At 50.8% G+C, this 14,807-nt stretch overlaps 1 protein-coding gene across 1 annotated transcript in view; it reads right to left on the bottom strand.

Moving 5' to 3' along the window:
- The window catches only part of DEPDC5 (DEP domain containing 5, GATOR1 subcomplex subunit), a 63,481-nt gene that overhangs the window by 29,248 nt on the left and 19,426 nt on the right, over positions 1–14,807 (bottom strand). Inside the window, exons 15-25 of the mRNA XM_081113541.1 lie at positions 14,312–14,446; positions 13,202–13,263; positions 12,864–12,937; positions 12,074–12,143; positions 10,783–10,819; positions 9,956–10,076; positions 9,078–9,298; positions 8,262–8,465; positions 6,394–6,529; positions 5,092–5,189; positions 1,487–1,552 (exon numbers count right to left, since the gene is read on the bottom strand). Coding sequence (XP_080969667.1) covers positions 1,487–1,552; positions 5,092–5,189; positions 6,394–6,529; positions 8,262–8,465; positions 9,078–9,298; positions 9,956–10,076; positions 10,783–10,819; positions 12,074–12,143; positions 12,864–12,937; positions 13,202–13,263; positions 14,312–14,446 — 1,224 coding nt within the window. The remainder of the gene's footprint in view (positions 1–1,486; positions 1,553–5,091; positions 5,190–6,393; positions 6,530–8,261; positions 8,466–9,077; positions 9,299–9,955; positions 10,077–10,782; positions 10,820–12,073; positions 12,144–12,863; positions 12,938–13,201; positions 13,264–14,311; positions 14,447–14,807) is intronic.

The raw sequence follows: 14,807 nt of genomic DNA, 5'->3' as shown, positions 1-14,807 counted from the left end.
AGGGGCTGGCGGAGCGAGGAGGAGAGCTCAGCTGGATTTTGGAGCGAGCAGCACACGGTAGCAGAATTTAGGAATTCTTTCAGAATTGCAAAAATAAGCCACAGATCCAAAGGGTAGGAAGAGAAATCAGGGTGCTTGGGACAGTTATAAGGCCGGAAGTGTAAGCGGCTGAGCTGAACCACCTAGAAAGGAAAGCTTCGGTGGGTAGGGAGAGTGGGCCTGACCACAGGGGTCTGCCCCCAAATTGCCTGCTCTTTGGTTAAAGTGGGGTTTCTCCACCTCAGCATTACTGAGGTGTTCACATTGGATAATTCTGTGTTGGGGTGGGGAGGGGGGCTGCCCTGTGCATTGTGGACCATGGACGCTACTCACTGGACACCAATGGCATCTCCTGGTTGTGAAAACCAAACATGTCTGCAGACACTGCCACGTGTTTCCCGGGACATCATCGCTGCCCCCCCTCCCCCGCCCCCCGCCCACCCCAGTGGAGCATCAGTGAGTAAAGGGAATAGGGCAGCTATTTCTTTAAGTTACTGAAGTGAAGATTATTTCCCAAGTCTCTGTACAAAGGAGTGATATGAAACAGAAACACTCCACACCTCTCCCCTCAGCCCCGGGAGAGACCCCATACACCTTCTTTGCACGGCGCTGTGTCCCTCAGTGAGGCTGACCTCTGCTGCCTCAGCAGCCCTCACCCTGCCTCCTCGGGGCAGCTGTGTGTTCACCAACCCCTGACACAGCGGGCCAAGCCTGACCTCCCAGCGGTGACAGGACCAGAACCCTCTCTGCTGAGGCGACTTTCCAGCAGGTAGACACACCCCGACCAGTGCAACGGGTCCCACCGAACCCGGGGCTGCCGGACAGGAGGAGGGCCGTGTGCTCAGTCAGAGCAGGAAATATGCCCCATCAGCTGCCTTGGGGAATCTGATCTGACCTACAATCGGCCCAACTCCATGACCCACACAGGCCTTGGGCTGATTTTTTGTTTCAATTTTACTTTATTATGGTGAGAACACTTAAGACAAGATCCACCCTCTCGCGCATTTTCAAGTAAGTGCACCACACAGTATTATTAACTTGGGCACACTGTTGTACCGCGGAGCACTAGAACTTATCATCTTGCGTTACTGAAACTTCACGTCCATGAACTAGCAACACCCCATTTCCACCTCCTCCCTAAGCGCCTGGCAACTACCATTCCGCTCTTCGATTCTATGAGTTTGACTATGCACAGGTCTTGTTAACTCATTACCATTTCAAGAATTCAAAACATAGCCCTGGCCAGGTAGTTGGTTGGAGCATTGACCTGATCGGCCAAGGTTGTGGGATGCGTGGAACAACAGATCAATGTTTCTCTCTCTCTTCTCTTTTTTCTCTCCCTCTCTCTCTAAAATCAATCACTCAATAAAAAAATTGTTTAAGTTATTTGTGGATTGTCAACACCCCCACCTCCTCTCCACCTTCCACAGCCCGCCGCCCCTCTTACTTGGGTCGGGAGAGGTAGAGACACTGTCCTCTAGCGAATCCTTATTCTGGGTCCTGGGGTTCATCCCTATGGAGAGAGGAAAACAGCTGGTTTTAATGAGGCTCATTCTTCAAGAAAAGCTCTGACCAGTCATGGTTTAAAAAGCCCCAAACTAGAGGTAAAAATGAAGACGTAAGCCAAGTGTTGAGGATTTGCAGCAGCACGAAGGAATCAGTCACAGAAAAAGGATCACTCTAAAAATTGGGAACGAGCCAGAACGTGACTCTGAGGTTATCAATACTATTATTCTTTGCCCACTGAGGCCTTGCAAAAAGCACCTTACCACTTACAGTAAGAAAAGGGACGTATTCCAAAGTCATTTTAAACGAAGTAAAGCCATCTTTAGCACACATAAAAGCAATCTTTAGCAAGCATAAAATAACCTAAATTTCATCCTTCGCCAAATCATGGCTGTTTGAAGTATGATGTCAAAGCTCACTACCTGAAGAGAAAACACACATGATTTCACCTATAACTAGGCTGAAAGAAAAACAGGTTCTTTGAAATACAATTTATTAACAGAAATGTAATAGAACTCATTGTAAAACACACATGTAAATATTTAAATGTTCCTTTCAAAACATGAAATCAATAAAAAAAATACATTTTTAAAAATATATTTTTATTGATTTCAGAGAGGAAGGAAGAGGGACAGAGAGATAGAAACATCCATGATAAGAGAGACTCATTGATTGGCTGCCTCCTGCAAATCCCCTACTGGGGATTGAGCCCACAATCCGGGAATGTGCTCTTGACCGGAATCGAACCTGGGACCTTTCAGTTTGCAGGCCGGCGCTCTATCCACTGAGCCAGACTGGCGAGGGCGAATATATATATATTTTTAAAAGAAGCAGAGGGGTGAAAACTCTCTGCCCAGTCCCACTGCTGGGCCGAGTGTGAAAAACAAGGGAATGGCCCAGGTGCCAGGCTGCAGCCAACAAAGCTCAGAAAGAACCCGACGGGGCCAGGAGGAGACCCACAGAGACACCTCCTGGGAGCCATGACTCGCTAGGGATTAGGGATTCAGTCCAAGCGCAGAAGACCTGAGTCATGCCCGAGTGCCTGCAGGTGGTGCAGACTGTCAAGCCCAGGGGGTGAGGGTGAGGTCATGGATGAGGTCGTCTGTGTTTTAATGAATGAAATGTGAACTAGCTGTTTGTTTAGACCCCACCTTGTCCCCAAACAAGAACCCAACGTGACATTTTGCCCTCAGGGAACCCGATCTACTTTTGATGGCTGCAACTTGGCGAGGCGGGTGGGCAGGCAGGGAGGAGGCGAAGGCCTTTCTGCCCATTAAACTGACGAGGCGCAGCCCAGGCTGAAGGCCGAACTCCGGAGGCCATGAGGAGTCGGGCTGGGAACTTAGTTCTGGTCGTAGGTCACGTGGTCAAACCACACGGTACCACTGGAACCACTCACAGTCCAGCTCCCCTCAAGAGGCTTTATTTTCTCTTTTTTTTTTAGAGAGTGGAAGGGAGGGGGAGTGACAGAGAGAGAGAAACATTGATGTGAGGGAGACACATCGACTGGGTGTCTTCCGCATGCGCCCTGACCAGGGCCAGGGATTGAGCCTGCAACTGAGATATGTGCCCTTGACCAGAATCGAACCCGGGACCCTTCAGGCCATGGGCCGACACTCTACCCACTGAGCCAAACTGGCTAGGACGAGGGCTTTACTTCCATGATTGTTACCCCTTCCCCCCATGGAACTGCTTCCAACAGAATCCCGAGTCAGAGCTCCCTGAGGTGAGGATTGGTGTCCGGATCACTTGGCTTCTCCTCAGGCCTTAGCATAGTGCCTAGTGTTCAAGAAACATTTCGGGAACGGGTAAGAGTTTAGTGGGTATGAAGAGAGCGATCTGTGGGGATTGAGGATGGCTGAAAGGAGTCAATTCCAAACCAAGCAAGGCAGAAAAAGACCGTCCGATGCTGTGAGGAAAGGAATCCAGTTAACTGTTCCAGAATCAATGCTAAAGGTTTTAAGAGAGAAGAAAAACCTTCAGGAGAGAAAGCTAACCTCAGAAGGCTCTCGGCATTCACTCAGCTCCTTGCTGTGTGCCAGGAAGCATTTTAAACTCTAGAGATACAGCCATAAACAACAAAAAGGAAAGTTCTAGCCCAGTGGCTCCCAGGTTGAGCATCGACCTATGTCACGTTTCGATTCCCGGGTTGTGGGCTCGATCCCCCATGTGGGTTGTACAGGAGGGAGCCGATCAGTGATTCCCTCTCATTGTTAATGTTTCTGTATGGAAGGGCAGTTAGCAGGCTTCGGAGCTAATTCAGGCAAAGATGATGGATGTTACGGTGTTACGTTGGACCGAGCGAGTGGTGGAGGTGATGGTAAGATTCTAGATCTATCCTGAAGGTAAATCTGACATGAACTGCTTATTGCACATGGCAACATAGAATGATCTGATCGCGTTTCTTTCCGTGGCTGGCTAACACGACTGACCAGGAAGCACAAAATCAAAGGTGGGAGTTCAATGCTACAGATCACCTCTGATGACCCCTGACCCCTTTGAAAACACATGCTACTGGTCATAAAGAGACAGGGCAAGAGTAAGGATGAGCCTGCTTCTCTACATTACCCATACATTACCCAGACTACAGTACCCGAGGTGCCCACGCCTTCTCTACGGTAAGATGCTAAACATTCTAGAACATATTTATGTAACTGAACACTCGCAGGCAAAGTAGAGTAAGTCTGTGGGTCATTCAGATGCTTCTCACACATGGCCGCTTGGCCCTGGAAGTGTACGTTCACTTGTCAATACATGTGGGGCGTGGGGACAAAGTGGGGGCGAACAGAGATAAGTTCTTTCAGGCGAGTGGAGCGACAAACACAGAAGCAATGGGATCAGAACGTGCCAAGTGGGACAACGGGGTCACGCGTGTGAAGCGCTGTGGACACATGCCTAACAGCTCCTGGGAAGGCCTGGGGAGGAGACAGGCGCACCAGAGGGCCGCAAAGGAGGGGCGCTGTTGGAGCTGATGCATAAAGACCAAGCCGACATTTCCCACGCAGAATCAGGGGTTGAAGAAAGAGAAAAAGCATGTTCCAGACAGAGGCAAGCCCACCACCTGGGCCTGGGCCCTGACCCGGATTGAACCGCGACCTCCTGGTTCACTGGGTCAACGCTCAACCACCGAGCCACACGGGCCGAACAAGAAATGCAAAGAGAGAAGAGGACAAAATACACCACACTGTTCCCCTCTGGGCCTCTCCTAGTTGTTCTTATGGAGGGGTCCCCCCCACACAATGGAAAGCTCTTTCGGGAGCAGAGATCTCTCCTGCCCTGGCCCTGCCCTCAACACCAAGCTCGCAAGTCGTCCTCGGTCACGACTGGCTGACAGACCGATGATAAATGTGGCTTGACCAGCATGTTCCCGGCTAAAAATGTACCGTGCGGCCCATTTATAATTCCATGCATTATAAAGCACTGCTTCTAAATAGGTCGCCCCAAATTGTGGCTGACATGATCCCAAAATAGACGCGGCCCTTCCTTCTGGTCCCCAGACGAGCCTGCTCCGAGCGTCCCGGCTCTGTCGCCTCCTGGATCGGTTACCTGCGCCGCTGTTGCTAAGCAGGCCGGCAGCAAGCTCTTCCGTCCCACCGAAGTTCAAGAAGGACATGCCGTCGCCAGGCTGGCGGGAGGAGCTGTGCCTGCAGGGAAGAGCCCAGCCACCTGGCTTAGTGCAGATCATCACCTCCTGTATCCTGCTCACCCTGCATCCCAGGGGTCGTCATCCAAAACAGGACTGGCTATTCAGCCACCCAGTCCCAGGCTGGCAACCGCTGGGATCCGTGTCACAGGCTACCAGGCCGCGGCGCGTGGTCCGGGTGCCAGCTCCGCCGGCCTCCTGTGACCAGCCCCTCCTGCCCTGGCACCTCACCTGCGATTGCCAAGGCTAGACCGCCTGCCCTTTCTGCTCTAAGCCTCCCCTGCTGACACCAACAGGAGGATGTGAGGTGCTCGAATAGAGGCAGCAAGTTAATCTGGTAGAGATGGTCATGTCGGTCTATATCCCTCATCCATCCCAGGGGATGCTGAGGTGAGTGAATGGGGTCGAACACTGCTCTTTGCAAAGTGTTGCCTAAAGCATCACAGTGAGTCCAGGCGTAACCCGGGCTCATGCTTGTCAAGGCTTCAATGGCTTTCTTCCTGGACCGAGTCTCTTTGGATGCCTCTAACGCAGTGGTTCTCAACCTTCCTAATGCCGCGACCCTTTAATACCCCTCAATTTCATTGTTACAAATTGAACATAATTAAAGCACAGTGAGATTAATCACAAAAACAATATGTAATTATATATGTGTTTTCCGATGGTCTTAGGTGACCCCTGTGAAAGGGTCGTTCGACCCCCAAAGGGTCGCGACCCACAGGTTGAGAACCGCTGCTCTAATGCATTCAGAATTCTGGTTCAAAAAGGCTTGTTTTTAAAAACACAGACCTTGAATTCCACCGTTTTTAGCACTGATTTATTCTAAATTCAGCAGTGAGATTTCTCAGTGACCAAAATGACAAAAGTCAGAGGCTGCCTGCCCAGCACACACAGCAAGAATCACCGGTCTGGGCACCCCTTGTCAGCCTTGACCAAGGACTAGAAGGCATTCATGTCTGAGGTGTACAAACTGGGCTCTGAATTACACCTCCACTAAAGCAGGGCCTGGGCAACATTTCTGGCAAAAATGTCAGGCCATTTGCTTTGAATGTGGCCCATTGAAGGGAGTGACGCTGACCCTGATCTCACACTGTCTCTTCCAGTCTCATCAACGTGACACTGTGTCAGTGGTCTGTTCTGCGCATTGTCTTGGGTGCCGAAGGGTGGTCTCGGGGTACCGTCCAGAGCCCTGCGCACGTTCTCACCTTCCAGCAGCTTCATGATAGGCTAACTCCAGCAGCTCTGCAGAGGAGTGGGTGGGGTCCCTCCGCCCGCTGCCCTGCAGCTCCGCCATGTTCTGTCGAGTTTGGTGATGGATCTGGATGGCCTCTCCGGATGGTCCTACCCAGACAAAGACCCACTGAGCATCATCCCCACCCGACAGCTCGTGCTGTGCACTTGGCGTCCATCTTCCTCCCTTCTGGCTGCCGGGATGCGGGTGTTGCAGCCATTGAAGGATCACACCACAGACCACACACACAGAGGCACGGTATCCCCGTGGCCCTTCGGCTCCCAACAGGACGTCTGTCTGCTCTTCAGAGCTGAACTCATCCTCCCGTGTGGCCTCGTGTTTGTCACTCTGTCCAGCCTAAAAATATTCGAGCCTCTTTCTCAGGCGTGTCCAATTGAGACAACACAGAGAAATACAGAAGTACAGGAGGCAAAGGCCCTTCCCAGGAAGGTTAGCACCAACCACATGAAAAGGACCACACAACTGAAACACCAATGGCTCCCCCGGCCGGTGTGGCTCAGTGCTTGAGCATCAACCCGTGAACCAGGAGGTCACGGTTCGATTCCCGGTTGGGGCACAGGCCTGGGTAGTGGGCTCGACCCCCAGTGTGGAGCATGCAGGAGGCAGCCGATCCATGATTCTCTCTCATCATTGATATTTCTCTCTCTCTCTCCCTCTCCCTTCCTCTCTGAAATCAATAAAAATATATTTTAAAAAAGAAAGAAACACCAAGGATTTGACTAATATATAAGATAGCAACAACTGTGACTCGAAGAAGCAGAAGATACATAAGCACAAAAAAGGCGAGTAGGAGATCATCAGAATTAGTCCAGTCTGCTTCCTAGAGAAGGAAGTTTCAGAGCATTGAAGTCAGCGAGGCTGAAGGAGAGGAGGTCTAGGTGGAAGAAAGGATCCGTGTGAAACCCAGGCGTGCAAGAGGCAAGACATGTGCAGGCGACGAGCTTGGGAAAGAAGAGAACCTCTGAGGATGGTGACAGTTGGGGAGCCCGGCAAGGGAGGGCCTGGCGATGCGAGGCCCAGGTGGGCGGAGGATGCAGCTCTGGAGATACTGTTTCAGTGAAGTGCTGCATGTCGGGTGTTTGGAGGAAAAGCACAGAAGCAAGAAGAGCGAAGAGTCACGGGGGAAACACCAATGGTCCTTCCCCCAAGAGAACACGAAGGGAGCCAGTGGGAAAGCAATGGGAAGAAAGAGACGCCGAAGAAACAGGTCATGTGACTGACTATGACAGCGATCAGGAGGGCGAGAAGGGGGCTGAGAATGACCCCCAATGACAGCCGAAAGAACCAGATCCACTGCTCACTTATTTAACACTAACGCAAGAAAATGATAATAATAATAAATAATAATAACAACTAGACGTTCCCAGGCGTTCAGCAGGATGGCTTCCAGGAAAAACCCTGGCTTTTCATGCACCTGTCCCTTCCCAGCCCAGCAAGAGCCCATTCAGCTGCAGGTGCATTCCAGCCACAGCTGCATAAAACCCAGAGAGAGGCAGGAGAGGGAGGAATGAACGAGAATGAGGGCCATCAGTCTTAGGAAAGAAAGCAGGTGGCAAAGCACAGTCTCTTTCAGACAGAACAACAGAAGCCCTCGGCTCCATACCGCTGGCTACAGTCACAAAGCCCATTCCCAGGTGTGCCCTCGGGGTCCTCACGAGAACCCCTGGGGTAGGCAAAGGGGGCGTGGCTACCCCATCTGACAGGCGGGGCACCAGGGACCAGAGGAGTTTGGATACTTGACCACGGCCCTGTGGTTGGTTGGTGCCAAGGACCAGGCCTGAGAGCGCCCGGCCACGGCTCTTTCCTGAGCCACCAACTCACCCACAGGGAAGGTGTGCATCCAGCGCCTCCTGTTGGACGTGAGCTTCATGGGCATCCGTGAGGGGGCGAAGGGGTTGATCAGCGCCCGCTGGGGTGCACAGCCCCCCGGTCGAACGTGCAGCATGGATTCCGCGCTGCCCACGTGGAACCGCCCTGGCGCGCTGGAGTCTCGCTGCGGCGGCTCCACCATGTTCTCCAGGGCATCTGCCGGTTACGGTAGAGATGAGACACGGAGACAAGCACAGAGCCACAGAGGAACCAGAACCAGGCAGTCCGCTCTGCCAAGGCTGCCAAGAACCTTGGACAGTACGCATGCCGAGCAGTGAGGGAAATGAGTAAAAGCACCAAACCAGGGAGAGATGAAACCGTGGGTGTGTTTACTTTTTAAACACTTCGTCTGGGTCCTTAAATGACTGGCCCAGTGAAGCCACATCCAAACTGACGGGGAGGACCACACATCGCCTAGACTTAAAGACCCTGCACTTTAAGCTGGTATATGTCAAGGGCAGGACTTGAATTGCCTCCCGTGGAGATGGGGTGGGTATGTTCTGCATGTGAGAGGAACAATAAAATATGTATATTTGGATGAACAGTGGGCCAGACCCTGGCAGATACAGTCCATGTGTTTGCTAAACCTGCTTGATTTTCCTCGTAGGCACACAGATGGACAGCTCAGGTGGTTTGTACACACTGCACTGGCATGGAAATCATTAAACGTGGACTTACATCTGGCCACAACCCCCCAAGCCCCACCCCTCCTGCAGGAAGGAAGCTGCGCCCAGCTCTGCCCAGCTCGGCCCGGGCTTCGGCTCTGACCTCGCGTGCTGGTGTAGCCCAAGGAGCTGCTGACTTCATACTGGTGCAGGTGGGGGAGAGGGATCATGAGGATGTTGGCGCTCCTGCCCAGGGAGCTGTCATCGGAAGCCTGGCTCCTCACTTCCTCCGTGGGCAGCGCCCGGCTGGGCACGGAAGGGCTGGAGGAGACGTCGCAGGAGCTGGCACTCTTTCGACTGTGACTCTCCTGCTCGCGCACAGACCTGACCCGGGAGAGAGGACAAGTTACCGCCAAGGAAGGGACGCTGCCCCCAAACCTGTCACCAGCCCAAGCTACTTGGGAAACCAGTAACAAAAGTCCCCAATGAGCCCGGCCGGCGTGGTTCAGTGGTTGATCGTCGACCTATGAACCAGGAGGTCACGGTTCGATTCTTGGTCAGGGCACATGATCCTCAGTATGGGGCATGCATGATTCTCTCTCATCATTGATGTTTCTCTCTCTCTTTCCCTTCCTCTTGGAAATCAATAAAACTATATATTAAAAAATCCCCAATGAGATGTCTGAGTGTCTAGTAAAAAGCTGAAGAATGCGCTCCTATTAAGGACAATACGTTACAGCAAATAGAGCTAACAAAATGGCTGACCCAGAGACCTTGATGATCTATATAAGGCAAGCCTCCTATTTGGCTAATTTTTAAAAAATAATTTTTTATTGTTGAAAGTATTATATATGTCTCCTTTTCTCCCCCACTAACTCCCTCCAGTCCGCCCTCACCCCCCCCACCCCCCCCGCCCCCCCGGCTATTTGGCTAATTTGAATTGAAAACATTTTCGAGATTGCTCTCATAAAGGTCCCCGCCAGACCTCACATTTTCCCAAGCAGTTTTTATATCCACCCCCAAGGGAATCAGGCAGAAAACCTGCAGGTGGCGAGGCGCTGAGCCCGGGATGGGCCTGGCAGCCTGAACACTTGAGCGTCATAGGCATCATAGTCTACTTGGATGGGCAGGGCATTCTCAGCTTCTTTTGGAGTCCCAAGAGCTGAAACACACAAATAACATGAATTGTCACCAAAACTCATTTTAACCAGATGCCTTCCGAGGGTCTTCATCAAAATCTGCAAGACATAATGATCACCATCATCATCATCATCTCCCCCTGGAAAAAAAAAAAGAGAGAGATGCCCTGACCAGTGAGGGGCACTTGGATGGGCATCCTGCTGTGCATCAAAAGGTTGCTGGTTCGATTCCTGGTCAGGGCACAGGCCCAGGTTGCAGGCTCGATGCCCGGTAGGCAGCAGGCAGCTGGTAGATGTTCTGCTCTCACATCAATGTTTCTCTCTCTCCCCCTCTCTCCCTTCCTCTCTCTCTAAAAATTAACAAAAATATTTTTTTAAAAAGGATGATAACCATTCACCAGGTTGTTGAGACACATGACATATGTCAAAGGATGCAGGAAGAGTATAACACTAAGTGGAGGCGAGGTGATGGCAGTACCTCATTCTTCTGTAATCCCACTCTTACGACATCATCTTCCTGTGGGCGTTTCGTACTTTCAAACGTTCTCCCTGACCCCTACAACTGGCCTGTCATTACCACCCATCTTGCAGCTGATAGGACAAATATATAAAGGTGGTTTAGGAACCCAGGTCTCCCAACGTGGCTGTGAACTGTTATGTGAGCTCACATCCTCTGTTGCCATGGCAGGCTGACTCTTTCTAAAGAAATGAAAGGAGGAAGATACTCACACGTGTCACGGCCATTTTTCGCTCTCTCGGAGGCAGGCTGAGGAAACAGAGAGAGAGTTAATCGTTCCCCTCCCTGCTGGAACAGGACTGACCACAAGGCACAGCGCGCAGGCGGCCGCTCCCCAGCGGGGAGACCGTCTCACTCCTGACACTGATGGGAAGGTGGGAGCGCACGCCAGGCGCCTGCCTACCGTGGCCTCAAGCCCTGCCAGGGCCTTTCCTCCCGCCTCACACCCTGTTTGCTCTCACAACTCTACCCAGGGGGTCCCCGGACCCCACTTCACAAGGGAGGCTATTTAATTCTAGAGAGAATAAGGGACTTGTTCAAAGGCACATGATTAGCAGGTGGCAGAGCCGAAGTCTAAGGTCAGCTCTTCAGACTCGTAAGAGTGGCATTTTTATTGGCTGCAAATATACTCCATCGAGTGGATATTTCATGGTTTATTTAGCTATTTCCTTATTATTTTCAACTTGTCACTATTACGAATAAAATTAGCCCAGCCGACGTGGCTCACTGGTTGAGCGTCAACCTATGAACCACGGTTCATAGTAGGGGGCGTGCAAGAAGCAGCCGATCAATGATTCTCTCTCAGCACTGGTGTTTCTATCTCTCTTTCCCTCTCCCTTCCTCTCCGAAATCAATAAAAACATATTAAAACAAAACAAAACACTAGACCAAGGTCTATTGACATTCAATGTCCTCAGTTATGTCCCGAGACCACGTGGCCGGAAATAAAATGATGTGTCAAATGGCATGACCATTTGCACTGCTCTTCATACACACGCTGAACTGCTTTTCATAAGAATCAGACACGAACCAGATACTCAAACACCAGTTTCACAGACTTTTGGTATAATTATTAATAGGGTTTAAACCTATTCGGTTTGGTAAGCAAAAAATGAGTCTCACTCCCGTCTGAACGCGCCTTTCTTTAATGACCTGCTAGGATGTGATCTTTTTAACGTATCTCCCCTTTGCTGCAACATGTGTCCCTGTCTTTGTCCCTGCCAGTACCTGAGAGGTCTCAGTGGGTGAACACACCAGTCACATCATAATAAAAATAGTTTTTATTATTAAAAACTAAAAATAGTTCTTTGTCCATATTTTTGCCAAAGGTATTTCTTACATACGGGAGTTTGCCTTGTTACTTAATGCGGGGAATTGTAAAAAGTTCTAAAACAATTTCTGAAACTCATTTATTCCCTGGGGGGAAAGGGAGTATCTCAGGACCAAAATAACCACCTGGGTGTGTGACAGTCCCTCAAGGCTCTGCTGGCGGGTGACACCTACCTTCTTTCCAGCCAGTTTTATCCGGGGGGTGAAACTGTTACAAAAGAGCTGGCTTTTGGAAGTGTAGAAACTGCGAAAGAAACAAACAGGGTCATCAATCTAAACACCCCTTTTAAAAATATATATATTTTATTGATTTCAGAGAGGAAGGAAGAGGGAGAGGTAGAAATATCAATGATGAGAGAGAATCGATTGGCTGCCTCCTGCACGCCCCCTACTGGGGATTGAGCCCGCAACCCGGGCAGTGCCCTTGACTGGAATCGAGCCCAGGGCCCTTCAGTCTGCAGGCTGACGCTCTATCTACTGAGCCAAACCAGCCAGGGCATGAACCTCCTTCTCTTTTAAACCTCAAGACACAGATGAAATCGCAGCCCTGGATCAGCCACCTTGTGAATGCCTTTGTCTCAGGCTTCCTGGTCTCCCCAATTCTAACTTCTTTTGTAATTACTATAAGTATTAATTATGCTTTCAATTGTGTTCGTGCTAGTTCTGATTCCTAACTGGATTAGAATCTCCATCTTCTGGCAGAGATAAATCTATTTATACCATAATTTTTCACCCAGATGCATGGCATGATGCTGGGCCCTGACTGGGAATCACACTGTGAACGCCTGGTTCATAGGTCGATGCTCAACCACTGAGCTACGCTGGTCGGGCATGTACATAGAGAAGCTTTAGGCAAATGTTAAAAGCTTTGGTTTCCACGTCTTGACAAGAGACTTCACAGAGAAAATGGCAAGGAAGTTATCTGACATTCTGGTCACATACCACGAGTCAAGATCACGCCCACCTGTGGTTGATCCAGTGAGGAATATTATAGTCGTCTCCCAGACGGGAATCGCAAGGAGCACTCCGGTTATGCAGCTGCAAGCGAGAAAGTCAGGCACAGATCAGCTACGAAAACAAGTAGGCCACCCGACTGCTCCACTTCCGTTTCTCTTTTTCCTTCTTTTCGTCTTTATTGCTCAAAGTAGTACACAGCTCCTCCTTTTCCCCCCATTCACCTCTGCAGCCTGCCCCCGTCCTTCCCCGCCCTCCAGCCCAGCTCTTGTTTTTAATGAAAACTATTCTCAAGACCATCCCGGCCCTGGAAACTGGCCTTCAGTAAGCGATCCAAAACCGAATTACCTTGAACAACGGGACAGCATGTAACGGCTGCTCCCCCATGCACACCAAGTCCACACCAATTCCTAAAAAAACCCCAAAAAGAGTTTGGGAGAGATGAGGCGGGGAGAGGCGGAGATCAGTGCTCCGATCTGTTACCGAGGTTTTCTCACTGGGTGGGGGCCTGGGCAGAGCCAACTTTCCGTGCCACGATTTACAAGCCCCTGTGCTGCCTACGCAGCAAAGTACGTAGATGTGTTTTGTTCTTTCTCTGTTCCTGTTCCCCGGTCTGTCACACCTGCCACTATTTGGTGCTCGACAGTCAGCCTCTGGCTGCTTTGCAGATCACGATTTGTCACACAGACAGGCCTCCATGACCAGGGTCAAGGCCAGACAGGGAAAGGAACCTTGTCATCTCCGTAAAAAGCCAGACGATCCCCGTCACTTAACAGGGCGTCTTGACTGGCAATTGGGATTTCCGTTCCCAGCCCCATCCTGTTGTGGAAGCACAGATTAAATGGGGGCCCGGGGTGCGAGATGGGGAAGCACAGCACCCCACAGAGGGAGGGCTGCACTGGACGATCTGATGGGACTTCCCAGTGTGGCTGATGGACACTGGTTCCTGGAAACCAGCACCCCCACAAGGGCTCCCCAGTGTCAAATATGTTTGGGAAACTCAGGGTACCAGTTATGCCCTTTAGAGATAAGCAGGGAACACTGACATGTTAAAATCTGAAATTAGGGCCCTCGCTGGCGTGGCTCAGTGGATACAGCGCCGGCCTGCGGACTGAAGGGTCCCAGGTTTGATTCCGATCAAGGACACAGGCCCATGTTGCGGGCTCGATCCCCAGTAGGGGGCCTGCAGGAGGCAGCCGATCAATGATTCTCTCTCATCATTGATGTTTCTCTCTCTCTCTCCCTCTCCCTTCCTCTTTGAAATCAATAAAAATATATTTAAAAAAAAATCTGAACTTAGGGAATGGGCCTAAATGTGTATGACCAAGTTCTCCCACACCACTTTGACCATGGAATTCTTTGTCGCCTGATACCATTCACACTCCCCGACCTCCGATGCACAGAGCCAGGGGAAGCTGAGTTTCTAAGGGGAAGTCAGCAGGACCCAGGGAGCGTTACCGTTATCTATCATCCGCTGCTTGGTCAGGATCATGAGTAGACGGTCCACTTCGAACACACCCACCCCAGGCGTGATCACCACGGACATCTGCCCAGTTCGGTCAAAGTTGCGGTTGATATAGTGCTTGTCAAACACTGGAAATGAAGCAAAAGAAACCCTCCAATGAAGACGTTACAGCTTTTGGGAAACCAGCCACGGACAAGACGCTCTCTTCTCGGAGCATTTTACCTGTATCGCTACCACAGCAACTGCCACATGCTGACCTGGTTTCTAGTTGGTCACACGCATGCCTGCCTTTCCCCTTTTACATTAAGAACTGCCTCACACAAGACTATGTCACTGTCGCCTTTGTTCATTGCTCTCCATTGATACCTGCCTTGTGCAGCCAGCCCTATAGGCTCAAACTTCATGTCATTAGTTTCCACAAATGAGGCAGCATTAAAACTTCTAAGAATAAAATACTACCCTGGCTGGTTTGGCTCAGTGGGTCAAGTG

This window comes from Myotis nattereri (genome assembly GCF_964212035.1).
Source record: "Myotis nattereri genome assembly, chromosome: 19".
Classification (NCBI taxonomy): Eukaryota; Metazoa; Chordata; class Mammalia; order Chiroptera; family Vespertilionidae; genus Myotis; species Myotis nattereri.
This window is presented reverse-complemented; position numbering and strand designations above follow the sequence as displayed.